The 27427-nt window shown below is 52.7% G+C and overlaps 2 protein-coding genes across 2 annotated transcripts; one reads left to right on the plus strand and one right to left on the minus strand.

Moving 5' to 3' along the window:
- Positions 1-458: 458 nt before the first annotated feature.
- Positions 459-8899, minus strand: PRADC1 (protease associated domain containing 1). The gene is made up of 5 exons (XM_006278246.4): positions 8499-8899; positions 6090-6190; positions 4139-4248; positions 3400-3567; positions 459-2847 (listed from the first exon to the last, which is right to left on the minus strand). Exons 1-5 carry the CDS (start codon positions 8545-8547, stop codon positions 2727-2729), a joined length of 549 nt encoding a protein of 182 aa, XP_006278308.1. The 5' UTR covers positions 8548-8899; the 3' UTR covers positions 459-2726.
- Positions 8900-9162: 263 nt separating this feature from the next.
- On the plus strand, positions 9163-27131 carry CCT7 (chaperonin containing TCP1 subunit 7). The gene is made up of 12 exons (XM_006278244.4): positions 9163-9256; positions 12715-12868; positions 14670-14776; positions 15053-15178; positions 16053-16105; positions 17287-17458; positions 19849-20013; positions 21276-21464; positions 22555-22652; positions 23333-23465; positions 24978-25184; positions 26568-27131. Exons 1-12 carry the CDS (start codon positions 9251-9253, stop codon positions 26790-26792), a joined length of 1635 nt encoding a protein of 544 aa, XP_006278306.2. The 5' UTR covers positions 9163-9250; the 3' UTR covers positions 26793-27131.
- Positions 27132-27427: the final 296 nt, after the last annotated feature.

The following is a 27427-nucleotide window of genomic DNA, read 5'->3' on the forward strand; positions in this document are numbered from 1 at the left end:
CCCATGCCCCCAAGTGACCAGCTTCAGGGGTGAAGAGCTGGGCTCAGCACTAAATTCACTCCACTGGCTCCAACCCTTGCTCCTCAGATTGTATCCTACATCTGTTTGCTCCCAGGATGAGAGGAAAGGATGGAGGGGGGGATATTTTTAGAGCTCACCATACAAATATGCTCTGAGAGGGGAGGTTGAGCCAGCTGGATGCTGTTTCCCTTGTTTTTTCACCCACAAATCTGATGCTGAGTGGGGGATGGCTTTTTTCCCCCTATAGGACACTGATGCTCTGTGGGAGAAGTCTCATAGAGCCTGCCCGGATGCTCCTTGGAGCTCCCTGACCCATACGTGCTCGTGCACAGGAGCAGAGAGGACCCTAACGGGGCTGGAGGTGGGGACCCCTCCCAGCTCACAAGTCCCCCACACTAGCGCTGTTATATGCCAAGGAGATGGAAATGCCAGGCACGTGAGACTGCACAGCTGACACCTTTAATACATTCATTAGAAAAGAGGTTTCTGGTACAAACGATGCAGAACAAATGCCCCGGCGACCTCGGCTTGGCACGAGAGGCCGACGCTAGTTGGTCGCTGATACCTCTGAGCGGGGGGCGTCCTGGGGATGGCTCTTGGTCCTTGCGGAGGGGAATTCCTGCTCCCCCAGATCGCGGTCCCTTGGCCCTGATGCTGCTCTGGGAGTTGCAGAGCGCAGGTCAGGCTCTCGGCCCCTTCCCCACCCCGCACTGCCTGGTGACAGGATGCTGCGTGCAAAGTCCAGGCGGCACGACCTTGCAGCAGCCTCTGGAGCTGTGCAATACCTGGGTCAGGTCCCAGCAGAGGAGGGGTGGGCACCAAGGACCCCTTTCTCCCCCATACTTGCTTCCAGCCTCCCCATGCTAGAAGGTGCATCATCCCCCTTGTATCTCACCCCAGACTGGGGTCTGGGAGCTGAAGGGAAAAGGGGCCGTAGGCAGGGAATAGGCTCAGATCTTCCCATCCTTTCCCACACCCACCCACCCAGCCTGGCACAGTGCTCTGCAAAGTCCTTTCCATGCAACCTCCAGCCTTGGAGGTTCAAATTATTGCTAGGCCCAAACCAGGACCCTGGATCAGAACCACCTCAACATGGGAGCAGGGAGGCAGCAGCAAAAGGCATCAAAATCCCCCCCATCCCAGCTCCAAAATTCACTGTCCAGCCAAGCCACAGCCAGAGATGCTTCCCCGGGTATGGAAACTGGTAGTGGGAGCCAGGAGCCCACAAACCGCCGTAAGGACCGGGGAGCACCAGGCCCTTCGACGAAACATGCCAAGGGCTCCCTGCCCTCCATCACCTCGGCCCACACCAAGGAGCCAGGGTCCGGCGAGGCCATTGCAGGGTCGGCTGTGCAGTCTCACCAGAGCTCAGAGGCCGCGTGCCTGGACAGAGGTGGTGGGAGCGTGCCGTGTAGGTGCCACCCCTCTCGCCAGCCATGGCCGAGCAGCAAATCTCACCCAGGTGGGATGCAAGAAACAGGGTGGAGGGTGAAGGCTCCTGTTGGAGACGAGCTGGCTTGGCTGCTTCTGGTCTGGAAAGCCCTGCTCAGCCCTGGGAAAGGGACCCTTTGGATTATCCAGTGCAGCTTCGGATAATGTCACAGCCATTCAGAGGCTCACGGATGGGGACAGACCAAGCTGAGGATGTCCACGGTGCAGGAGAGGAGCGGGACTGTGACAAGGGCACAGCAGTGATGGTGTGTCCTGCCAAGGAGATGAAGCCAGGGCTCCTTTAATGAGTGATGGAGCCGGCAGCTACGGAGGCTGGAAGCTCCTGGACCTGCAGGATGCAGGGAGCCCCTGGGACAGGGCTGGTGCAGAAGTGAGCAGCGTGCCTAAAGCTCAGCCTGCTGCAGAGGGGAGGCCAAGTCCTGGGCTGAAAAGGATCCAGAGGACAGAAGCAGTGGGTGCAGGGCATGAGGGGGCAGGGCTGGGCATGCAAAGCAGCTTGCAGGGTGGTCCGATGCTCCTCTGTGCACCCTGGAGGGGTCTGGACCACACTGTGTCTATCTCTTCCAGCTTCATGGAGGTTAGGTGTAAGCAGGGGCATTTCCATGGCATCAGTGGGCTGGCAAAGGGGGTAAATTTAGCCCCTGTGACCCTCCCCAGGCCCTTGGTGCTGTCTTACCTCAACCGGCAGGAGCCCTGGTCCTTTGATGCAAGTCCAGTTCTGGGCAAGCCGCTCACCTAAGCTTGCTGGGAGCACTTTGCACTAAGACGTGGTTGCAGCGAGAGCTCTCCCCTCGGGGGACAAACCCCGTGCAGGGCTGCGTCCTCGCTGCCCCAGCCCCTCCGCATCGACCCAGCTCGCCGGCTGGATCCTCCAGGCCAGGATAAACCACAGGCCTTCTGGTGCCTCCTGGCAGCATGGGGCAATGCTGACATGAGTCATGGGGCTTGGTGTCTGCAGCACCCATTTGCAATGCTATGGCTCATGGCAGCAGCGATGCGAGCTTTGGCAGCCCTGATGCCGCAGTCTGGGCCAGTCGCCCCCTAACCGAGAAAACACCCCCCAAAAGGCATCTGGCATTGGGGCAGTGGGTGATCCAGGTCCCGCTGCACCTCCAAAGGGCTGGAATTTAGTTGGATGCAAGCTGCAGCCGAAGGCACCAGGTTGATAAGTCCCAAGGAAGCCCCCTATGCGCAGGGAGCTCGCGGTGGGATGGGGTCCCTGCACCCACGACCTCAGGATCCATCACAACGTGCTACCAGAAGGTCCAGGGCGGCTGCATCATTTCATACGTGGGGATGCTGGAGACATTAACGGGGATGGAGATGATGGCCCAGGGCAAGCCGTGCTGCTCCAAGGAGCGCCGGATCATGTACCTAGGGAGACAGAGCTGTCACGGAGATGCCCACGAACGGTGGGAGTCAGCAAAGTGGGGGGCTCAGAGCTGGATGTGCCCTGGGACTGGCCAGAAGAAGCAGGTCCAGAGCAAACCACCCCTGGACCGCACTGAGGTCTGGTCTGGGCAGGGGCCCAGCAGCTTTCTTGACCCTTGAGAGGGTGGAAATCACTCAGCCCTTCCCTAGAGAGACTTCCCTGGCAATTGGGGCTAGGCCCATCATTGGGAGGGGGCAGACTGCAATGCAGAAGGCCACTGGGAGACCCGCCATAGCGACTGAATGAATCCAGGCAGCAAGGGCTGACCATAGGGCAGCTGACGTGTGCTCCCCAGCTCTAGCTAAGTCCTCCAAGGACCCAGACCGGGGTCTATAGGCTGTAATCTCTGCTATGACCAGGTCTGCAGACAAACAGAGGACTCCTGTCTCCATTGCCTGGGGTATCTACTGGGTGGGGGAGTGGCAAGACTGGCTGCAGGGGGGCACAGCCCTCTCCCCATGCTGCGAGGAAGGGAAGGAGACGCGGGCACCCACCCATCCCTGCCGAGCAGGAAGAGAGCGGGGATGTCGGCGGTGCGCTGGGTGCTGTCCTGGATCATCTCAACGTAGAAGCTGTCGTTGTCGTAGGCGTTGTCGGCGATGATCACCGCCCGCCCGCCGTGCTCCTGGACCACCCGTGTCTTCGACAGGAATGAGCAGCCCCTGCAACGAGAAATACCCCCACCCCACACACACAACCCCGGTGATGCCAGGGCCCATCCTCACCTTGCAAGAGCTGGGCTAGGAGCCTGCCCCCACCCTGGAGGGCTCTGCTCTGAGAACTGGGGTTTGGTGGCAGGACCAGGGAGGGACTGGCAAGCCTGACTTCTTGGCAGGGCAAAAGGCTACCCCCCCGGCCGCTACGACGGCGAGGCAGCCATGTGCAACCGAGTTCACCAACGGCAGCTTTCAGCGCGAGTCCAGGGGCAGGCTCCAATGCCTCTCTGGAGCCACGGCCTTTGCCGCCTACTGCTGCAGCCCCCAAGCTATCAGATCCAGCACGCTCCTTCCAGAATAGCAGCGTCCACATGCTTTGACCGTGGCCTCCCCACGCCGTGACACCCACCCGCGCGCTCCCTGCAACCCAGCCTTGGCTGGCCGAGCACGGCAAGGATGCCCGTGTCCAGCTGTCTCTGCACGCAAGAGCCCCGAGATGCAGCACATTTCCTTGCGCAACCCGCTCGCCGGACTACTGCCACGATCACACCGTAAATACCCCCGTGCCCGGTCTTACCCCCGTTCCACCAGGGCGATCTGGTCCTGGATGAAGACGCCATTGCTGAGCTCCCCGCAGGCTTCGGGGGGGTCGGCCGGCACCAGGTGGATCTGCTCGTACCTCGTGTTCTGGGAGGAAATGCCCCGTGCCAGGAGAGAGGGCAGAGGTAGAGGGTTTCTGCTGGGGCGGCTGCAGCTGGAAGATGCCCCGCTCCTCCCCCAAAAAAGCCTGGTGTATGACCAGGGAGCGGCCCATGCTGGCCTCGGGGAGATGCATAGCTAACAGGTCTCCAGCATCTGTATTAAGTCCCTGCAGTCATGATAGGTGTTTCACGGGCCCCTCCTGGCTCCCCCGGCTGCAGCCTGCAGCCAGCCGCACACTCACTGATTTGCACGCTGGGAGGAAACTGGTATTGTGTCCGAATGGGGAAACTGAGGCAAGGAGCAGTCCCATGGCAATCAGCAGAGAAGGGGATGGGCTCCCAGGCCAGGGCTCTCATACCATCTCCTGGCTGCCCGGGGACAGTCTCAGGGGCTCCCTGCTGCATCCTCTTGCTGCAGGCATTTTGAAGCAGGGGGTGTTTGTGCAAGCAAGCCCAGGCTCACGCATACGCCTGCTCCCTGGGCATTCGCACATTAGCACTAGGGCGACTTCGATCACTTTTGTAGGCCAATGCATTACATCAGCGCCAAGAGTAGTAATAACCTCCTTGCACTGAGCAAGCCGCTATTCTGGGATTGAAGCAGACACACAGCAGCTAAGCCGGGTTAATTTATATCAGAGTAGCTCTAGCCCCAATTGTCCCTGGGGGAAGTCTGGACTGCGTGCCAGTTCAGCACACCAGTGCAGGGCTACAGGTTGGTACCTCCTTTCCACAGCAGTGCAAGCGTGTGTGTGTGCAAATTTGCTTCGCATTGGTGCTAAGGAGCACAGAAGGTGCAAAGCAATTGTGAACAGGCCCTAAGCCCTATCTAACCTGTTCTTGAACCTAGAAAGAAGCACTTTTCTCCCATTCCAACCAGGATGTCCTGCTCGTGGTTGAGAACTGGCAGCAGGTGGCTGCATCCCATTGTTCTGCTCTTGACAGAGATCCAGAAACCCCAGGGCAGCAGCTGAGTCCTCGCCTGGCAGCCAGAAACTCAGGACCCAGCAAAGCAAACATTGGCCATTAACTCCGGAGTTTTTTATCCCTGCCTTTGCTGCGTGGACCCAGGCAAGTCCCCGTGTCTGCCTCAGTTTCCCCTTTCCATCAAGTGGGACAAATATACTTGCAAGGACTGTTGGGATGCTTGTACGTTTAATGTTTACGAGGCATTTGGTGGGGAACCTGCCAAGCAGCACGTGGAAAGGACTGACAGCCGCTCTCTGGAGGTTGCTATAAGTCAGCCAAATCCATCAGCAATGCCAGAGAGGCGAGACACTTGCACAAAGACCTTCCCGTCGCTTCTGTGCCAAGGCGACACTAAACAGACAGGCCACCAGCTCCAAGCCAGACTCTTCCTCTCTCAAAGCTCTCCCAAGGGATAGTGCATGGGAAATAAGTTCATTGCCCACTCCTCCCACCCTGCCCTGCTCTACCCCATCCTGTTTCTTACACCGTGATCTGCTTTTAGGACCACACACCAAGAGCAGGCAGCAAAGTTCAGGGTTTTGGTGCATCTCAGACTGGGTGTGAATGGTGGTTTCTCTGAGACCTGGGAAGCAGGTCACAGAGATCCTGGAGTAGCTGCACCTAAATCCCTCACTGCATCCTGTATACACAATGCAAGTCGGTCTCTGACCCCTCTAATAGCGTTGGACATCCAAGGCTGCTGCACTCATAGCCAAAATACAGCCTTCTCCTAAGGGAAGCAGGCAGGAGACCCGATCTCCACCTACAACAGGACAGAGGTTCAGATGCCCTGATGCTGTTAGCGAAAGCAAACCCAGAAACAGGAGATGCAATAACCAACTGATCGTTAAGACTTACAAAAACGCCTCCAAAATCCTTGGCCGGAGTGGCTGTGAAAATGTAGCGGATGTCTCCAGGACTCAGCACTTGGAAATATAAGTATTCGTGGATGCGTAAACCTGCAGGGTCATAAAAAAAAAGGGAGGAGGATGGAAAAGCACCTTTGGGAAGGAAGATTTCAAACCCGTTGTTGTGTGTCTGTAAAATAACTCTTCCCAGCAGAGCTGGGGAAGCGACAGTGGGGAAGATACAATCCTCCATTTCTACAGCGCGTTTCACCCAGTGGGATGCCGGAGAAGACATATATGGTATATATACAAGTTGAAATGCCGGAGGAGACACACATGGTATAAATACAGGGTGATGTGCCAGAGGAGACACACATGACATACATATACAGGGTGACATGCAGGAGGAGACACAGGTATAAATAAAGGGTGACATGCTGGAGAAGAAGTACATGGTATATATACAGGGCGACATGCTGGAGGAGACACACACGGTATAAATACAGGGTGACATGTCAGAGGAGACACACATATACAGGGTGACATGCCGGAGGAGACACACACGGTATAAATACAGGGCAACATGCTGGAGACACACATATACAGGGTGACATGCCGGAGGAGACACACACGGTATAAATACAGGGCAACATGCTGGAGGAGACACACATATACAGGGTGACATGCCGGAGGAGACGCACACGATATAAATACAGGGTGACATGCCAGAGGAGACATACATATACAGGGTGACATGCCGGAGGAGATCTACATGACATATATATACAAGGTGACATGCTGGAGGAGCCATACATGGTATATCTACAGGGTGAAGTCCACCTGCCGCTGAGATGCAGCCAGGTCTGGGGTGGAACGTGGTAGAGGTTTAACGCGCAGCAGGCAGAGAAGGGCACGGCGTGCAACCGAAGCAACCAGGAGACACAACAGAAACGACGCTAGGTGGAATTTGACCAGGACACCTGGGCAAACAGCTCGATCCCTGGCTCCTTTTCAAGGCTATCTGAGGATCTCATGCAAGCCCAGCTCCGTGCCATGCTGAGCCAGGGGGGTATGATAAGCCCCATTGAGTTCCCTGTCCAGAACGGTGCCAAGTCCATGCAAGCAAACATCCAAGAGGTGTCACGCCGCGGTCACAAATAGCCCCCGCGAGGAGGCAGGTGAAGAGCCAGGCGTGGGCACCGCACGAGGCCGCTAGCAGGTGTCTGGCCGTGCAAAGCAACCCAGCACCCTGCACGGGAAGAAGCAGGTCAGGCATGAATGCACCAGCTGCGTTGCAAGCACGAGGCTCCTGACATGCCGCCAGTGAAGTGCTCTAATTAATATCTCCATGTTCCCTGCCTCCAGGACTATTTTGGGAGCCAGGCGCGCTGGCAGCGAGGGGTCTGTTGATGAGAGGTGGGTGGAAAGCTCCAGGCTGCGCTGGCAGCCGTGCAGAGCCTGGCAGAGAGATCCCACCGCTCGTGGGAATCTCCCACCGCCCCGGCCCGGGCAGGGGTCTTTCAGACATCAGGATACGGCCTCTACCTCCAGGCGGAAAGGAGGTTTCACGCGAGTGGCTCTGAAGCCCCAAGAAAGCCCAGAGGCCCCCTGAGAGCAGCAGCAGGAGTCTGTCGCACCCACGCCGTCCAACCCCGAGTGTGTCGCACACTCCAGCCATGTCGCACGGGGCCAGCCAGAGGGGGTCAGCCCAGCTCTCCCGTGCCCCAGGGGGATGTGGGGCACCCATTCAGTGTGCTAGCCTCAGTCTTCCCTTCTGCAATATGGGAAGACCTGGCACAGGGAAAGCTGGGGGGGGGGCACAGCAGCCAGCGTCCTGCTTTTCGGACACGGTCAACGGATGCTCAAGAGGTCCACGACCCTGTGATAGAGAAAAGCAGCCCCCCCCACCCCCCTTTGCAATGCACATGTCTGCTCATGGGGTGAAATCCCTTCCTGAGCCCGAGCAGACTTGGCACAGCTCAATCCCCACCCCCAGCCGGCACCCAATGCCCCCAAGGAGGGCTTTAATACCCCCTGCCACCTGCAGCACAAAGCAGAAGCCCCCAGGCCTGCATCCCCCCCGCCCAGGAGCTGTCCTAGCACCGTGCCTCAGTTTCCCCAACTCTAAAATGGGTCAAGGGGGCGCCTCCCCCGCCTCTCCCGGGACATCCCAGCGCGTGGCTTCATAGCTGCCAGCACCCCGCACCTCCCGGGACGGAGATCAGCTGCATCCCCCCACCCCAGGCTTGGGGGACCCCCGGGGCAATTAAAATCTGGGGTACCCGGGATGCCTGGGGAAGGGAGGGGGGTATTTTGCACCTCCCCCTTCATGCCAAGAGGCGCTTGGGCTTTAGATGGCAAAAAGCAGGGCACTGCGCCGTGCCGCCGGCTGCGGGGCTCGAACCCGCGCCCCACTCACCGTGCGCCAGCGGCGCGGCGCAGAGGTAGAGCACAGCGCACAGCAGCATGGCTCGGCTGCAGCCTCCCTGGCCGGGCCGCCCGGCCGCCCGCCCCCGTCGCTTATTGGTGCAGCGGCGCGTCCGCCCCGCCGCCCATTGGCTGCCACGCCGGGCCGTCAAACCCCGGCTGGGAGGGGGCGGAGAGGAGGTTCTGAGCTACCGCGCTGTTTCTATTATAGGCGCGGCTAAAAACCAAAAGAAGGTTCCAATTCGGAATGACGCCGGTTAATTTCCCGGGAGGCTGCAGTGACAGCGGTTTATTGCCCTTCTCCGCCCCTGAGGCAGGCCGAAAAGCACCGCTTCATAGGCGGAGAGGGGAAGCGAAATCTGGTGGCCCCATCCATTAGATCCAAACAATGTGGTTTCTTCTTGCACGCGTCTAGAACCCCCGTGGTGGGGGCGGGTCGTCGCGCGTGGGGCTCACAGGCCAGCAGTCACTCCCTGGAAGGACTCCGCTCAGCTCCGGCCACGCCGCCCGCTTGCCAAATAGTGAGCTATTACGACCCCGTAGGCAGCCTGTCCTGCCAAAATCTGAGCCACACCCCCGCCTCTCTATGGTCAAAGGCAGGCAAGCAGCACGGCTGCTCTGGTTTCCGGTCATAGAGTTGGCGAGGGAGCACTACTTCCGGCGCGGGAAGTTTCTGGGCGCGCGCTGCATTGTGGGAACCGCCACCACTTCTACCATAGGAGCTGCCGCAGACGCTCCGCCAAGATGATGGTGAGTTCATCCGCCGCCATCGGCGCTATCGGCGCTCCCCTCCGCCCGGGAACGGCTCCCCCGGCGCCCGCGGGCTCTGCCCCCCCAGACCCGGCCGGTATTTGTGGGGGGGGGTGGCGGAGCGGGTCCCCGCCACGGGGGTTAGCGTGGGGGTGGGGGGAGTGAAGGACTAGCTCTCCCAGCAGGCACTGCGCGGCCAGGCCCATTCGTGGGGCGTGAGGGGGGGGCGCGCTGCATACTGGGACTTGTAGTCCACGTGGCAGGGAAAGGCGTGGGGCCTGGTGAGGGTCGAAGCAGAGCAGTGCATGCTGGGAGCTGAAGTCCCTGCACCCCTCTGGCAGGGGAGGGGTCAGTCAGGGGAGGCCCCCCCTGATTTGTCCTTGCCCCCACCACCCCCAGAGGCAGCCCCCAAATGGGGCAGGGGGTTGGGATTGCAAAGGGACAATGGAGCTTGTGTGCCATTAAATTGTTTTCAGCGTAGTTTTTGGGCTGACTTGGCCTCGGCTAGAAATCGTATTAAAAACCAAAATAAATATAGTAGTCCTAGAAAGGAGCAGCCGTGGCTGTGTGTTAGGAAGCTGCCCTTCTTCTGCTGGGGGCTGTCCTGGCCAGCCAAGGCAAGGCGTCTCCTGATATGTTCTGTATATACTGTGTTTACTCGAATCTAAGACCCCCCCCCAGTTAGATTCTGCATATGGAAAACATATAAACGTGCTGTCATTTTTCAGGTGTCTGATCTAATTATCAGAGGCTCGTCTTGCATTCATCTCCCCTTTCTTCCTACAGCAGGGGAAGTGGCGGCAGGAGGGGGCAGGTCAAGTGATCGGGGGGGTCAAGCAGCCCCCTGACCACCCTCTGCCCCTTCCTCCCACCTGCACCCCTTCAGTTCCCCACAATCTCTGCTACCCCCGGCTTGCCACAATCTCCCACCTGTTTGCAGGCCTTACGAGGAGAGGCTGAGGGACGTGGGACTCTTCAGTCTGGAGGAGCGCAGGCTCAGGGGTGACTTGGTGGCAGCCGATAAGTACATCAGGGTGTGCATCGGGATCTGGGAGAGCGTCTGTTCACGAGGGCGCCCCACGGGAAGATGAGGTCTAATGGTCACAAACTGCTGGAAGACTGGTTTAGACTGGACGTAAGGAAAAACTTCTTGACCGTCCGAGTCTGCAGAGTCTGGAATAGACTCCCTTCCGGAAGTGGTGCAAGCACCTACTCTGGATACCTTTAAGAAATGCCTGGATGCTTATCTTGCTGGGGTGAGCTGACCCCAGCTGACTTCCTGCCCTTTGGGCACAGGGGCTGGACCCGACGATCTTGTGAGGTCCCTTCCAGCCCTAATGGCTATGAAATCCCTCCCACCCCCAGCTTGCCACAGTCCCTTCCTCTTCCCTCCCTGCCCCCCTCTGCTCCCCACAGTCTCTGCCCCTTGTCCTCTTCTGTCCATAGTCTCTTTCCCCCCCCACCTACTTTCTGTCAGGCACTGCTTGGGCTCTGTTCCCTCCTGGATCATGGAGCACAGCATGTGAAAGCACAGCGGGGGCTGCTGGGCCATGCAGCAGCATTGGCACTGCTGGCTGGCTGGCCAGGCCTGTCTCTGTTCCTGTGGATCTGTACTCTGTGCCCAAGAAGGAATCTGTCCCCAGCTGGAGCTGAGCTGTGCCTGACAGTAAAGGCAGGTAAAGGGTGAGAGCAAAGGGCAGAAGCTGTAGAGGGAAAGTAGGGGTGGGCAGGAGGCCAGAGTCAGAGCCGCAACAGCCACCTGCCCACCCTCTCCTCTGTTTTGTACGCGAATATAAGACGAGAGACTCCCCACTTCCCCCATGCTGATTGGTGGGGGGAATAACCTCGTCTTAGATTTGAGTAAATGCAGGACATTTTCTTTCCCTGCCTTTTTCCCCTCTGAAGGCCCCCAAAGGCAGTGCAGCGAGTGTCCCAAACTCAAACGGGAATGCTGTTAAGCTGTCTTGCCACTGGGTTGATCCTCCATGTTGCAACCACACAGCGAACAGAGACATGACCGCTCCATGTGTCATGGGCCAGTGATGCTCAAGCAGGGCACTGCGAGGTCCTTCCAAGTGTGCTGCGGGGTGCCACGCAATGTTAGGTGTGTTGGGTGTGCAGACGCAATTCAGTGGTGTCAATAGGAAACCATAGTATTAAGAACATCCTGACTTGTGATCTATCTGAATTCTTTGATACAAAAAAATGGCTCTGTTTTTGTGTAGCAAAAAAAAAACCCAATTGAAACTAAGAGCTGGCATTTTCCAAGGGGTTCCTCAGTTCTAAAAATATTAATAACCGCTGTCTTAGGCTGGCTAAGAGATGGCATCGTGCTCTGATTTTTCTGAGTAGTTACACAGGGGGAAGTTGAACTTAGCAGGCTTTGAAGGGCGATTGGATGTGAATCCCCTACAGAGAGTGTGCTGAAGAGGTGTCACCTACCCCGGTCTTTGAAACCCATCAGATGTTCTCTTGGCTATACTCTGAAGTCAGCCAGTGCCTTTTCCCATCAGCAAGGTACCAGAGTGAGCCTTTATTGGCTTTATGTTACAAAAAAATCCTATTTTTGCAGTTCAGCAGCTTCTTCTGAGTGCAGCTTTGCTGGTGGGAGCGGTAGTGTAGACAGTGCTTAGATATTTTTATTGGGGTCTTTTGGAAATCTCTAAAGTGACTTGTATGCTACAGTGTTAGAAATATCTGAGCCCTGTCTCTGTGCTGGTGGTTCACCAATTTTGCAGCCACATTGCTGTTTGTGCCGTTAGTGTGGATACTGCTTATTTCCTTTTGCATCCAGCCTCTCAGGACCATTGCAGAACAGTCCCAGGGAATGTCACTAGTGTTAGCTGGAGCTGCTTGTTAACTTGAGTTTGGTAACTATTTTATTGCAAATACATTCTCACCTAAAGAGCAGGAGCAGATGTTTCTTTTAAAGATGTGAGTCTTTCTCAGTAAATGTCAGTGATTTAAAAATACCTTAAAAGAGTGCTGTAATTAGACCCACAAGATGTAGAAACTCAGGGAATTCAGTCGGGATTAAACCGCCAAACACTTCAAAACAGGAATGTACTCTTCCAAGTCAGCGGGCCAGCTTTTGCTTTGTCCATGTAGTGACTTCAGCCTCTGGCTCTCCCTTAGTTCTTTGTCTACCTAAGACTTTATAATTAGAGCTGCAGTCTGAAATAAAGCATGAGTGTTTGCAGGACCAGATCCCTAAAATGTAAGATTTATTTGGAGCCACAGGCCTTTTCTAAGCCATGCGAGCTTATGAACTTTGTAAATTTGGGATTCAGTCTTAATTATGGAATTGCAGCTAAGGACTCCATAAAACAGTCAACTGACTTCCCAATTTGATAGGCCGTGAAAGTTAAATAATTGACAATGGGCAGTTATTTTTTGGCACAACTACAAGATTGTATTTTAACTGCAGTAAACCCTTGTGTGGTGTGTTGTCATTCCAGCCAACACCAATTATCCTGTTGAAGGAAGGCACGGATACCTCCCAGGGCGTTCCCCAGCTTGTGAGCAACATCAATGCCTGCCAGGTCATCGCAGAAGCTGTTCGCACTACCCTGGGTCCCCGGGGCATGGACAAGCTTATTGTTGATGACAGAGGTAAGCATGAAGCAACAGACTTCCCTGGGCTGCCAGTTAACACACAAGTGTTAGAAAATGGCTTTAGGACGATGAGCTGTGTTGTTGTATTGGAGTAGAAAAGAAAATCTAATGCAAGTATAGCGAGCCAGCTTAGAGCTGAGATTGCTACTACAACACCAGTGTTAAAAACCTTGGCAGTTGATCCAATGCTTGCTCACCTCCCCTGTCCTTTGCAGCAGCTTCTAGTCCTTAATGCTCTTTCGATGTAGGTCTAATTCCTTGTGATCACATACAAATGTAAAGCCTTCTCTCCAGCCTCAGCCAGATCAGGTTCTTTTGGTGACAGCCCTAGTTGTTGCATTAATGTGTTGTTCATCCATGAGACTGAGATAAGGTAGCTTGCTTTTTTTTTTTTTTTTTTTTTTTTGAGCTAAGAAAGCTCCTTAATTCTTATGAAAGGAAGGGTTATGGGACTGACTAGATCTAGGCATAATTATGACTCAGTGAAGTGCAAGGTTTTCCTCTCAGAGTGCACATCAGGCTTGAGGTACAAACATCTTTGTTCTCCTGGTGCTGGGCTGGCCTGCAGGCAGAGATCTCTGCCCAGCTGTTTGGCTCTTTAGCCACATGCTTTGCCCAAGCAGGGGTCTGGCCAACATTGCTGAACTGATTTTTATTTGTTATGCAAATCAGGAATTATGCTCGGGTTTCCAGCTGAGAAAAATGAGTACACTGATCCTCCAGGCTCTATAAATCAAGGCAGCTAGATCTGTCAGAAGTACATAGGAAAACTGAAAATGTGCAAGCCAGTGAATTCCTGCTATAAGCACGGTTTTAAGGAACAGATCTGTGTAAAATTCACAGTTTAAAAAAAACCTGCTGTTTTAATTAAGATTAAACAATTAGTTTTTAACCATTTTATACTGTTTTTCTCTCTTCATGGACAGTGAAGTGATCCTGAATAGTTTATTGATACGGGAAGCTGTTATTGCAAAATATGCTTTAAATTTATACAACTGCTTGGTAGCTCTTCTAGCCTGGGAGGATGCTAAGGGCCTCCTGAGGGCATGCCTATGCTGGCTCTGGGCTGGGAGCACCATTATGAACCCCACCTCAAGCCCAGCACAGTTCTCAGGCGTGCTTCGTTGAATGTGCTCAGGGCCACTCCTAGGCAGCCCTGTTGCCTGAGATTCAGTACTTTTGGAGCTAGCGTGTGCGGGCACATGCATTTCATAGCAGTGCTTCTTTGTGTGGCACAGAGGCAGGTCAACCTGCCTGAAATGCCTTTGTGCCATTTAGCGTAACCTACTTGCGAACGGACTGAAAAGGTCTCTTCAGCAGGGAGCGAGATCATCTGCAGGGCAGTGGTTGTGAAACAGCTATTCTTAGCTTTCTTCCTTGGTAGAAAGCCTGTGCTTTCCTTCTCAGCTGACTAGATGGTCACATCCAGATTATGGGAGTGTGCTAAAATGCAGCAATGATTACATCCCAGATGCAGCAGAGATGGTCCTGTCTGAGGAGCAGTTCCTGTAGTTGAGGATTTGGAGCTGAAGCCAGTGGCAGAATTCCCCAGGATACAGGAGAAGTCCATGAAATCATTTCTGTCCCAGCAGTAGTTGGGGGGAATAGGGCAAAGGGAAATAGTTGGGGGGAAAAGGGAAATAGAGTGAATGTGGTAAATCTTACTGGTGTTAAACTAATCAGAAACATTCATTTAACATGAGGCTTGAATAACTCCCCCAGGAATTGGGTTCTAGCTTGGGGTTGAGGGGTACTTCCCCTCAAGCCCTCTGAATTGAACTTCCTTTTTAAACTGTAGGCAAAGCAACTATCTCTAACGATGGCGCCACAATCCTGAAGCTCCTTGATGTCATCCACCCTGCTGCTAAGACGTTAGTGGACATTGCCAAATCACAGGACGCAGAGGTATGAGTGTGAACCACTGTCACGTTTTGGGAGATGCATACCACAAGGGCAAAGGAAGCCTGCTGTGACATGCTAGGGTGTTAGTTTGGTCCTTGTTTTGCTGCCGGGTCCATGGAGAGCCATGGTATATCTGTGTCTAAATCCAGGCTTGTGTTCCTGGTTGGAAAGTTTTGTGCTTGGGCTGGGATGTCTTCCTGGGACATCTCTGCCTTTGGTTCCAGTGCTGTCTTGGCGGTTCTAGGCTATGCGAGTGACGCGCTCTCCCCTGTGTTGCAGGTTGGTGATGGCACCACCTCAGTGACTCTGCTGGCTGCAGAATTCTTGAAGCAAGTGAAGCCATACGTGGAGGAGGGCCTGCATCCTCAGATCATCATCCGGGCCTTCCGCACCGCCACCCAGCTGGTAAGGGAGTGCTGTGAAAGAAAGTGGTAGTTTCCTGCTTGGAGTTAGAAATCACTTCTGCAGTGGGCTGGGGTTGGGTTTGGACTTGGGACTGGAGAGAAGAGGTAGGATCAGTAGCAGCTTTGTCACGTCCCGCTGCAGAACAGCATCTGGTTCCCTTAAGACCCAGTGCCTGATAGCAGATGTTTGTGCCTTTATCTGCTTTACTCAGTCAAGCTCTTTGTCCTCTCCTGGGAAAAAGCCTGCAGGTCGTTCTCATCCATATTTCCCCTTTAATATTAGCACCTGTCACCTGTGTCTGACCTGGCCATTAGCACCAGTAAGAACTTCAAGGGAAGAACCAAAAGTTTGAGCTTGAAAGTAACTGCTGGAGAAAACATGGAAGTGTCTGGTTGAGAAGACCTTTCCTTACTTCCCTAGCCTCTTTGAGAGGCCTGTCAGTCATTGTCAGAGTAATGATTTGGGGGTACTTTCCCAGCAGGAAGGGAAATAAAAGTACTTTGGGGTGCACAGAATTTTTGTTTGTGTAATAGTGTCCATGATTGCACTTAAGCATGCCTGGGCTTTGCATGCTTATTCCATTTATCCTGCTTGCTTGTAGATCTGGCTTCTTGCCTTTGTACAGAGCAATTGCAGTAACATTACAGATTCTTTTCTTCGGTGTGTTGCCCAGTAGCCATGTATAAGAGAAGACAGACAGATGCTTCTTGACTTGGGCCAGAAGCAGCTGAATAGTTTTAATACATAATATTTTAATTACAGGGAAACTAAGAATAAGATTAGAAATAAATTAAAAAAAAAAAAAAAACACTTGAAAGCTGATCAGAATCTTTACCTTGAGTTGCTAATCCCAGCTCTGGCTTTTTTTTGACAGGCAGTGGACAAGATCAGAGAGATCGCTGTTACCGTGAAGAAGGAGGATAAAGAGTAAGTTGTCATTTGGATGCCTGGAAAGGTGGCTTAGTTGTAGATCAGCATTCTGGTCAGTGTGATGGGTTTTTTTCTGTACTTCCTGTGGCGTGGTTGAGAAATGTGGGACTAAAATCACCGTGGATAACAGTTGTAGTTACGGTTAGATTTTTTCTGTATTGGAGACTCTCAAGGCCAGTGATTCTCAGCCTGGGTTAGCAGTTAGGTGTGCCAACATGATTCACGAGAGAAACGCAGAGATTTCAAATAGGAATCCATAGCATTAAAAACATCCTGCCCTGTTATGGCTTTTTTGAGTCCTTTACAACAGAAAAATTGCTCTATTTCTCTGTAGTCAAAAAATGAGTGAAAACTAAGAGCTAGCACTTCCCAAGGGGTGTCTTGAACCCAAGGGGTGGGATGCCTTGATTCTGTCAAGGTTGAGAACCACTGCTCTAGCTGTTACAGTGGCTCCTTTCTGGTATCCAAAGCTGTGGCTGCCGTGTTAAACGGCCTTTTTTACTGAGCATCTGCAGCACCTGCTGACATCAGTCGAAGTACTAGAGGGTCAGCATCTCTCAGAATAAACAGGCTTACTTAAGTGCATAAGGAGGTACTCCCAAGTGGGCAGTTGATAGTGATGAACCGGTGTGCTGTAATGAGCAGGCAGTCCTTCACAGATGGATATTTTTCTCTCCACAAGGCGACTGATAGCCCTGGCTTGTCTGTTGGATGCAATGTACTGTAGTTCCGCTAATGATTAGCATGCATTTCGGTGGTTTCAGTGGCTTATGCTTAGGTTTGGGCTCCAGCCCTTTGCGGGGGGCGATGTCTGTTCCTGCTCTCTTGCCTCCCTTCCCTTGGCTCATGTCATACATACTAATGTAAAAGAAAAGGCCTTTAATGTGGTCTTAATTTTCAGAGGGGCTGTGCTTATGCAGTTCCCTTGGCTCCAGTGGGAACTATGAATGAATGCTTAGGCTCCGGTTGTCAAAAAGTGACATGGGCCCTTTTTTGGAAATGAACGGATTAATCTTTCTCCATTCCCCTCTTTGTCAAATAGGGCTAATGCTCATCTCCCTTCCTTGGTGGGTTGAGAATTAAAATCCATGCATAAAATTATGCTTTGGCAGTCTGGTGAAAATCATCAGTATGTGAACACGATTTTAATTGTATTCCCTGCCCCCCCTCTCTTGCAGAGAACAGAGAAGCCTTCTGGAGAAATGTGCAGTCACCGCCCTCAGCTCCAAGTTGATCTCTCAGCAGAAAGATTTCTTTGCCAAGATGGTGGTGGATGCTGTCATGTTGCTTGACGACCTGTTGCAGCTCAAAATGATTGGGATAAAGAAGGTTCAGGGTGGGGCCCTGGAAGTAAGTTTTGGCTGCGTCTCCTGTTAGCACAGAAGGGCCCCAAGAGCCCAAATTGATTGCTTAAATCTCCTGGTGGTGGCCCTGGCTTCAGCAAAGCTGGCTGACAGTTCCTTAAGGGGCTTTGCCTTGCCTCTTAATTCCTTGTTTCCATGAGGCATTAGGCAGTCTCCCTATATTCCACAGTCCTGCAGTATGTACAAAATGCTGAGTGAGGGAACAGTAAGCAAGTGGAGGCCTCTGGGGCATTTTACCCACACTGCATGGCTTGTGGGGTAAAGTCACACCAGTGGTTCCCAACCTTTTTAGATGGTGGACTGGAAGTGACTGCAGACCAGCATACTGCAGCCCAGAAGTGACTGGCATACTGCAGACCGGCAGCCAACCCCCTTGCAGACCGGCAGGCAAGCCTTCACAGCCCGGTACTGGGCCACAGCGCCTCAGGGGTTGGGAACCTCCGACTTGCACACATGCAGCCCAAAGGAGAGATGATCCTTAATGCCTGCCTGAGTGATAGATCCTAGTGGCTTCCAAAACCACAGCAATGTAGCTCCTAGAAACCAAGTTGTAACTGGTCTAGTACTGGCCAGGATGGATGGATTATGAGGAGCATATCCATCTGTTGGCTTGCTGTAGTTCTTATACGATGTCCATTCATGTGATACCAGAGTATCCATTACTACTAGTAGTAAGTGGATATATTTGGCAATGGCAGCGGTGGTTTGATGTTTTCCCAGGCCCCCTGCCTCCCCAAATCCTGCATGGATTCTGATTGGCAATTCTTTACTGAAGAGTAGCGCCTGCTCTATTCTCCAGTGAGCGAATTATTATTCTGAGAAGGTTCTTGTCTGTAAACACTCCACACAACATCTCCAGTGAGAGAAGAGGTTATAATTATGCCATTATCTTACCCAGACAACTAATTTACTAACTCAGTGTGGCTTGAGCACCCGGTTGCAGCTGGAAGCTGTTAGTGTTTTGGGGATTTGTAGGGGATTGTCCCTCACTCCAGTCTGAGATGGATCATCCTGTGCTCCTCACCTATTTTTTTTTTTTTTTTTTTTTCTCTCAAAGGGAAGCAGTTTACCTCTTCCTTGGCAGGATTTTTAGACAGCAGAATCCAGCTTTGAGAGGCACAGTCTGCCTTGATATAAAGCGTGGAACAGTTTTATGGAGAGTTAGTATATCAGGGCTGTTCTTAGGGGTCTAACAGAACAGGGGTGGGAGTGCGAGTACAGTGCAGGTCTTTCTTTTTGGGGCTGTGCCGTATTAAAGGTCTTAAATTCCTCTGGGGCTCTGTGCCTACCACCTATAAAAGGTGTTTCTGCTGTTGTACTTTTCTCATGGTCATTGGAGATGCAGCTGCTCCCTCAGGGTCCTGGATGTGCAGTATGGGCACTGCTAGCACCTGTGGGGAGCTTAGAGTGAGGTGTCATGATGCAATGGCTGGAGCTGAGCCCTGGGGCAGGAGGATGAAAGCTGGCATCTTCTCAGAGCCCTGAGAGGAAAGGTCTGTTCCTAAGGCCTCAAGACTGCATCCTTGTCTGCGGTGGCTAGCTCTGAAGATCTTGCTCTGGGGAAACCCATGTGATGCTTACCTAGTGAAGTGATTTTTCAACCAGGGTGCCATGAGATGCTTTTAAGGGGGCCATATAGTATGCATGCTAGTATAAGTTTAAATGCTTGAACATGATTCACAAGATAAACCCTGAAATTTCACGTAAGAGTCCAGAGCATCAAAACCATTCTGACCTATTGTCAGTTTGCTGACTTCTTTGCAACAGAAGAATGGCTCTAGTGTTGTGTTTTTGTAGTCAAAAAGAGTAGAAACTAAGATCTGGCATTTTCCAAGGGAGGGTTTGAGTCTCATGTGGGGGCCTTGAGTCTAAAAAGGTTGAGAACCAGTGACCTGTTGTGCAGGAGGAGGTAGGGACAGGGGCTGTCCTGCTGCAGCGTCGGGCCAAAGCAAAGATCCCACTGTAGGGGGCAATGCTGAGCAAGCCAGAGCCTTGCAGAAACCGAACCACATCCATTAGGGCTGTAGTACGAAACGTGACAAAAACAGTGCAAGCGTAGATGTGTGGCTGAGTCGAGGAAAGCCACCTTCAAAGGGTACGAATGGAAAAGACATTGGCGGGACTGGAGAGGTCTGTCTCTTGATCTTCAGATGCTGTATAATGCCTTGCGCTGTGGTGTCTTTAGTGCTGGGAGGGATCAGAGCAGAGGAAATAAGTGTCTGTCGCTTGTGTTCTCCAGGGAGAAATCAAAAGCACTGGATGGCATCACGTAAATGGCCCTTTGTTGCGTAAAGGGGGACTCCTGGACCGCAGCTCATTAACCCTGCCAGAGGAGCTGTGTGTGACCAGCCCTAACCTGAGCCTTCCTTCTTTCAGGAGTCCCAGCTGGTGGCTGGAGTTGCCTTTAAGAAGACTTTCTCTTACGCTGGGTTTGAGATGCAGCCAAAGAAGTACGAGTTGCCCAAGATTGCTTTGCTGAACGTAGAGCTCGAACTCAAAGCTGAGAAAGACAATGCCGAAGTCCGAGTCAACACCGTGGAGGTGAGAGCGTGAAGGGGGCTACAGCCAGACCAAACCCATGCCTCTAATGTACAGCAGGGCTCTTTAGGTGTCACAAAGTTACTGCTGTGTGTTTCTCCAGCCCACTACGTGGGTTCCCTTGACCAGAAGAACAGTGATTCGGGGAAATGCTGCACCGAGCAGTGCGATTTCCTCATGCATGTGAGAAATCCCTGGATTGTGTCATGGCGATGCAAAAACAGACAGCGCTTTGAGCCACAGAGCCTCCAGGACTTGATAAACACCTCTTTAAAACGGGGCATGCTTCCAATTCCCATTGCCTGGAACAAGCTCAAGGCAAAACTCTTCAGTTACAATGCTAGGGATCAATTAAAAATTCTCAGAAAGAAGGAGTTCCTAACATTTAGCTCTGACAGCAGTGCTGTTACTTAAATCCCTTGGTGCTTTGTATATTAACAGGAGTGTAATGCTGGCTCCTTGGGCATGTTTTAGCCTGAGAAATTGCCCTGTTTCCCTTAAATCTCTACCTAGTTGCAATGAATAGGTCCCTTTATTGTTTAAAGCTTTTTCTAGCGGTGGCTTGCATCAGCGGCTAGAGTATTCCCCCTCACCGCCTGTATGTCTGGTTCACAAAGCCTGAGCCCTGCGGAAAAGCACCAGATAAAGACCAGGTAGTACAGGACTGTTCCACTTGCAAGTGCCCAGGGGCTTCGGGCTCTGGACTCCTTGGGCCATGCCGCTTTGTGCCCAAGAGCAGACACAGGAAGTGGAAGTTGGAGGAAGGATGGGGAACCCAGACATGCCAGTGGGAATAGCAGTAGGAATGATGCAGGCAACAGTGACTGGGTGGTATCCCTTGGCCCATGGGCCAAGTGGCCCACGCAGTTGGATAGCCATGAAGCAGTACATTTTTTTTTTTTCTCTTGTAGTGACAGTACTGCCTGGGTGACAGTCGAATTGTCCCTGTTTAAACACCCTGCAGCCATAGGTGCAATGTTTCTGACCTGTTTTCAAGCTGTGCTGAGCTGTGACTCTCCTCCTGCCCACTCAGCCCGGCCCTTGATCTATTGAGCTGTGCTTCTTTAAGGCTTTTTAATGGACTCCATTTCCTGTTATAAAATGAGCAACCTAAAATTGCTTTGCCCAGTCTGTAAAGCAGTACTGCTGCTGCCTTCGATTCAAATGAGATCTCCCTGCACAGGTGACGGGGGATGGCACTGGCGCTGCTTTGTAATTAAACTATCCTGCAAACCCTTCTCTAATGCCCCCCGCTCCCTTTCTAGGATTACCAGGCGATCGTGGATGCCGAGTGGAACATTTTGTATGACAAGCTGGACAAAATCCACAAGTCGGGAGCCAAGGTGGTCTTGTCCAAGCTGCCCATTGGCGACGTGGCCACGCAGTACTTTGCTGACAGGGACATGTTTTGTGCTGGCCGAGTCCCGGAGGAAGATCTGAAAAGGACGATGATGGTAATGTTTGAGTAGAGGGTTTAGGCTGGTGATTAAGCCTTCTTGGTGCCTGTGTGTTGGCCAGGTCCCTCCCACTGCCTAGAGTGACCAAACATGGGGAACACTGGGTACCAAGATTAGTTTAAAGTTGCCTTTAAATTAATTGATTCTTTGCTTAAGTGGGGAGGGGATTATAGAAAGCCAGACTGAGCAGGGCATAGCGCTTGGAGCAGTTCTCCTTTGCCTTGCAGTTGGCTGTGCTCTACACAGTTCGTGTTTTGAGCAAATCAGCAAGACCATGATTTTCAAGGGGTTCAGCTGGAGTTAGGTGCCCAAGCCCCAGTGAAGGTCAGTGGGAGGCAAGCAGCTTGTCCCCAGGCTGGTAGCCGAGATGCAGGTAGAGAAATGAATCCATCGGTTAGTGAGGAAGATGTTTAACCAACTTCTCAAGTATTGACATGCCGTGCTCATGGGGTCTTTGTAATGTGACCTGTTGGACCCGGTCTACTTCCCAGTCTTGGGTCTCCCGTCAGCTGACCAGCTGGCACAGGTCAAGCTGCTATATACCAGTAAACATAACTCCCTTCTCACACAGGAATTTATACCAGTATAACTGCATCCCCACTGGTGCCAACACCTTTACTGCTCTTAACTATAGCGGTATGCACCTAGGCAGTACCTTCATGTAGTCCTGTTCCCCTTCCTTCATAGTGGTGCTCCTAAGGATTGTTCTACCCCGGGGTGGGGGGGGTGTTCTCTTTCTTGATGGCCGTCTTTCACTGTCTCCAAGTGGGCATCAGACCTACAGCCCCTGCCCCTCCCTGACTTGTAGTAGGACTTGTGTATTGCTGCCACAGCAGCACAGTTAGCACCTCTTCAGGCTGCTTTGCCTTGAAAGTCTTTTGATGCCCTTGGTATGCCCTGGCCTCAAGATGGGAGGAGAATGCACTCATCCCCTGGTGTAGGATGCTCTAGCATATTGCTTCCTGCCACCAGCCAGTTCAGAGGCTTTGCGCCTAGGTGGTCATGGAGAGTGCTACCCTACTGCCTGCATGGATCTGGTTTGTCAGCTGTTTCCTTAAAGCAACACCCTCTCTCCTGCACACTGCAGGCCTGCGGCGGTTCTATTCAGACCAGCGTTAATGCCCTAACAGACGACGTGCTGGGCCAGTGTGAACTCTTTGAAGAGGTTCAGATCGGAGGGGAGAGGTAAGCGCGTCTCAGCCATGACCTGTTCCTTGTGCTATTGTGCTTGAAGGGAGTCTTGGGATGTTGCCTGCTGCAGTGTTAGGACTGAGCTGCTGAAATGTTTGAGTTTCCCTGAACGTGTTTGACAGCTGGCTTCAGGTGGAAACAAGGCAAAGGGATCTCGCTGCTTGTGTGGCCTGGTGGCTGAACCTTGAAATAATAGGATCCATATGGTGTTGCGTGCTTGTGTAGCAACTTTCATCCCAAAACATCCCATGGTGATATGCAAATGACATCTAGCATCTCTTCTTCCCCACCACAAAGGCAGGCCCTTCTGGGCGTGACTGGGTCAGCTCCTCCAACATTTCATAGTGAGTGCAAGTGGAGTTAGGTGCTGTGGTACAGTGGTCCATTGGCTCCTGTAGCTCACCCTGAGAGGTCTCCTATTAAGCTCAGCTCCCAATACCTTAGTTCTCCCCCTTATAGTTGGTTGGGACAGGGTGCAAGTTACAGAAGGTCCCTGGGTTTTCCTTCCTAGGAGAACTTGCCTCCCATTTGTGGCCTAGCCTGGCTCTGCCCTCTTGGGCTTGAGATCTGCTGGAGGTTGCTGTACCAGGAGTGATCTGTCTCGTTCTCATCCATCAAAAGCTGTCTGGGTGGACGTCCCCTGGCTGCTCTAACCCGTGCTCCGCCCTTGGCAGGTACAACTTCTTCAGAGGCTGCCCCAAGGCCAAGACTTGCACCATACTCCTGCGTGGAGGTGCCGAGCAGTTCATGGAGGAGACGGAGCGGTCCCTGCATGATGCCATCATGATTGTCAGGAGGGCCATTAAGGTAAGGCTGTCCCAACTCTTCATATTTGTCAAACGTTTGAGCTCTTGATTGAAGGGAGTGGGGCATGATCTTGTCACTAGACAAGGCTGCCCTGTAGTTCTCGGAGCACAGTGAAGGGAAGGCCACTAAAGGGGCAGCACTCAAATGAACTAAAATAACACAGCTCCTTTACAGTTAACTGCTTTTCAGCTCTTCAGCCTGTCGTCCAGTGTGGCTATTGGGTGGAATTGCTCTCTGACCTGCTGAGCATGTGTCCATTCAACCCACTGGTCCTCCTGACAGCAGGAGAGGAGGTTGCGGTCTATCAGGGTGCTGTGTGGCTCTTCCATTCCCCTAGGTTCATCCTTTGGTGCCTTAACAGGGTCACTTTTGAGGCACTGGGTAGCTTTGCTATTACCTATCCTTGTGCCTCTTTTTTTCCGTTTCCCCTTGATCGTATATCAAGTGTAACTTCCTGACTCTAAGCTGGTCGAGCGAGCTGCCCAGGGAAACCTTTGAATCTCATTCATTGGAGATTTTCAAGCAGATGTGGCTGGACAGGCTTCTGGAGTGGTTCAGAAGTGGAGTGGACAGGCTTCTGGAGTGGCCTGCGCATGTGAAGGGGGCTTAATCCTCAAGGTCCCTTTCAGCCCTGGGATTTTGTGAACTTCTGGAAGGCGGAGATCTCTTTCACTTCAAATTCCTCCTCGTGGCAAATGTAGCCTTTAACCAGCTTAATAGGATCTACAGCTCTGGGTCCTGGGAGAGCCAGAAGTGCATACGTCCATGTTGTCGTCTTCTGTGTTACTTGTCATGCGGGAGGGGCATGTTTAGCACCTCAGGGGCATTTCTGGCTCGCACAAAACGTGCTAACCACTGTGTATGCTGCAAGGAGCTCTGCTGTAGGTTACGGCCTCAGGCACGGGAGGAACCTTTTGCTCCTAGAAGAAACGGGCAGTCTGTTCCTGAAGCAAATAGCATTGGAAATTGGCACCCAAGCAGTGGCTCCTTGGAGCTGCTGTCTGAGTGAGGAAACGACTCCCTGCCAGGCAGGCTACATTTTGGCTGGTCACCCACATCCCCTTCCAGGTGTCACGGGGCGGCATAGGCTCCTTTCCAACATACCTCCCCCTCAGCTGGAGGAGCCCTTATCAGAGGGTACTCGAGTCTCCAGGCCTATTACGCACTGGCTTAATGAAATTACCAGCAAAGCTGAGCTGGTGCCAGTGCCTATGTAAAGTGGACACCCCGGCACTGAGATAACATCAAGCTAATAGGAGATGCTTTGGTGTCCTGGTCTTCTCCATTTGCTGGCTACCATATTTCTTCAAACATAAGTCGCCCTGGAATTTAAGACACACCTAGATTTTCCGACTCCCACAAAACTTTGACTAGAGAGGCATGGCCAAGGTGCGGCTCCTCTGAGGCAGATGAGAGCTTTTGGCCTTTTATTAACTCGGATGTAAGATGCTGCCTGTCCTTGGAAGAAGGTCCGTGCAGTGACCCAGTCCCTTTGCTCCTGCTCTGTTGCAGAACGACTCTGTAGTGGCTGGTGGAGGGGCCATTGAGATGGAGCTTTCCAAGTACCTGCGGGACTACTCCAGGACCATTCCCGGCAAGCAGCAGCTGCTGATTGGCGCGTACGCAAAAGCCCTCGAGATCATTCCCCGGCAGCTCTGCGACAATGCCGGCTTTGATGCCACCAACATCCTCAACAAGCTGAGAGCCAAGCATGCCCAGGTGGGTCATTCCCCTCCCTACTCCTCTGAACATGGGCACTGCTAGGAGAGCTGGTAGCACTGAATCACCTGGGCTTGCAAAGCAGAAGGGATTTAGCTGGAGCCCTGGTAGTCACTGCTGACTGTTTTGTTTGCAGACCTGATAGAGATCTGCTGCAGGTCTCTTCATGGAGAGAGTGTCTTCTCTCTTTAATTACTGCCATAGGGTCACTCTTCTAGAGCTGCTGAGCGAACTTGCTGAGAGTTTGAGTTGCTCCTTTAAAGTGCTTGATTTGTCAGGCACTTAACGTGATTTGGAGATAAAAGCCTTGACATCGGTGCTTAGCATGAGTGGTGTATAAAAGCTAATAGAGCCCCTGCGTCTTTGTCAGCTGGAAACCCCTAGCTCCTGGTGGCTTGTGATCATTTAAGATCCTGCGACCTTTTGTTTTTAATGCAGTCCTAGCTAGATTCCAGTCAGCCAGTTAGATGTTGCCCTTCAGAGCTCCCATGACTTCTCATTCGGCTGCTTTGTTGGTCATGAAAACATAGGAAAGTCGGGCTGGCAGGGCCCTTAGGAGGTCACATCTAGTTCAGCCTCCTACTCAAGGCAGGATCAGCCTCGACTAAACCATCCTGGCCAAGGGTCTGTCCAGCCAGCTCACGACAGTTTGCAAAGCCGGATGTTCAACAACCTCTGTAAAGTGGCCTGTTCCAATGCTGACCCACCCTCAGAGCAAGAAAGTTCTTCCTCATCCCAAATTTAAAATTCCCTTGTTGCAATTTAAGATCATTGCTCCTTGTCCTGTCTCCTGTGGCCCCAGAGAATCATCTCTCGCCATCCTTGCTCTAAACACCCTTCAGGTATTTGCAGGCTGTTATTAAATCCCCTCAGTCTTCTCTTCTCCAAACTAAATTATCCCAGTTCTTTGGGCCTTTTCTTGTAAGTCATGTTTCCCAGACGTCATGTCAAAGCTGCTGTGTAGCATTGGGGTGCTATTTACCCTGTTCCACCCCAGTAGCTGCTGCATCTGAGTAACATTAGCCAGAAGGGTCTCGCTGAGGGAAGAGCTTCTCTTCCATGTTAGATTAAGTTTTCAACCCGTCGGGGAAGAGGTGCAGTGAGCACGGGAATGGGAGGCCTGTGGGCAGCGGGAGTGGGTATATGAATGGGATGTTTAGCTCCGTTGTCTGTGAGCTGGAGCTGAGCCATCTTATTAAGCTGTCTCTAATGTGGGGTGGTGTTGGACTTACTCAGGCCTCTCCCTGGTTCCTGGCAGGGTCAGTAGATTTGCATTGCTCCTCCCTGTCTGTGCACCGGCACCTCGGGGCCGTCTTCATCCTCCCTGGCTTTGCGTGTGTCATCCCTTTCTCTGTCGCTGACACTTCCCGCTCTTATTCCCAGGGAGGCATGTGGTACGGTGTAGATATCAACAATGAGGACATCGCCGACAACTTCGAAGCCTTCGTGTGGGAGCCAGCCGTCGTGCGCATCAATGCCTTGACCGCTGCCTCTGAGGCTGCCTGCCTCATTGTGTCTGTCGACGAGACCATCAAGAACCCCCGGTCCACAGTAGACGCCTCCTCTGCCATGCGGGGCAGAGGACAAGGCAGGCCCCACAACCACTGAGAACACATCTCCTTGGCAGGGTCATGATACGGGGCTTCCAAAACATGCAAGATTTGAAAGAGAGTGATTCCCTGGCTCTAATTAACAAGCCAGTTACCACCTGGTTAAGGGGCGGGTTACAGGCACCAACCCAGCTCAGCAAATCCCCAATTCGGCAGCAGCGTAATGTTAGCTTTGGCCCCGTATTTTCTGTACAGCACTGGTCCTTGTAGGCTCTTTCATTGGCCTGCCTCCCTGCCAGTGGTTGGTTCTTGATTGTATTTATTGGTTTTCCTGTTGGAATCTAGCTCCCGGACACCCCCACGCATGCAATAAATGGTTCCAGGTGTTTTGTGGCCAGTTTCGGGCTGCATCGTGTCTGTGATCACACTCCGCAGCCCAGGTGGCTGGAGAGTTTGCAGCGTCACTTGCTTTCGTTGGCAGCATCCTAAGATGTGGTGCACAGCTGCCGAGATGCTCCTGCCCTCCCCAGGTTTTGTCCCGTCCTGTCCCAGAGCACAGTGGCGTTAAGTGGCTTAATGACTTTTTGTTGTTTGAGTGTAGTGAGTCAGTTGGGTCTGGTTAACCAGGAGAGCAGATACCAGTTAGGGCCGATAAAATGTGCTGTCCTGGAAGCCTTTCTCCTCACCACTGGA

The sequence above is a fragment of the Alligator mississippiensis genome, chromosome 2, assembly GCF_030867095.1.
Source record: "Alligator mississippiensis isolate rAllMis1 chromosome 2, rAllMis1, whole genome shotgun sequence".
Taxonomy (NCBI): Eukaryota; Metazoa; Chordata; order Crocodylia; family Alligatoridae; genus Alligator; species Alligator mississippiensis.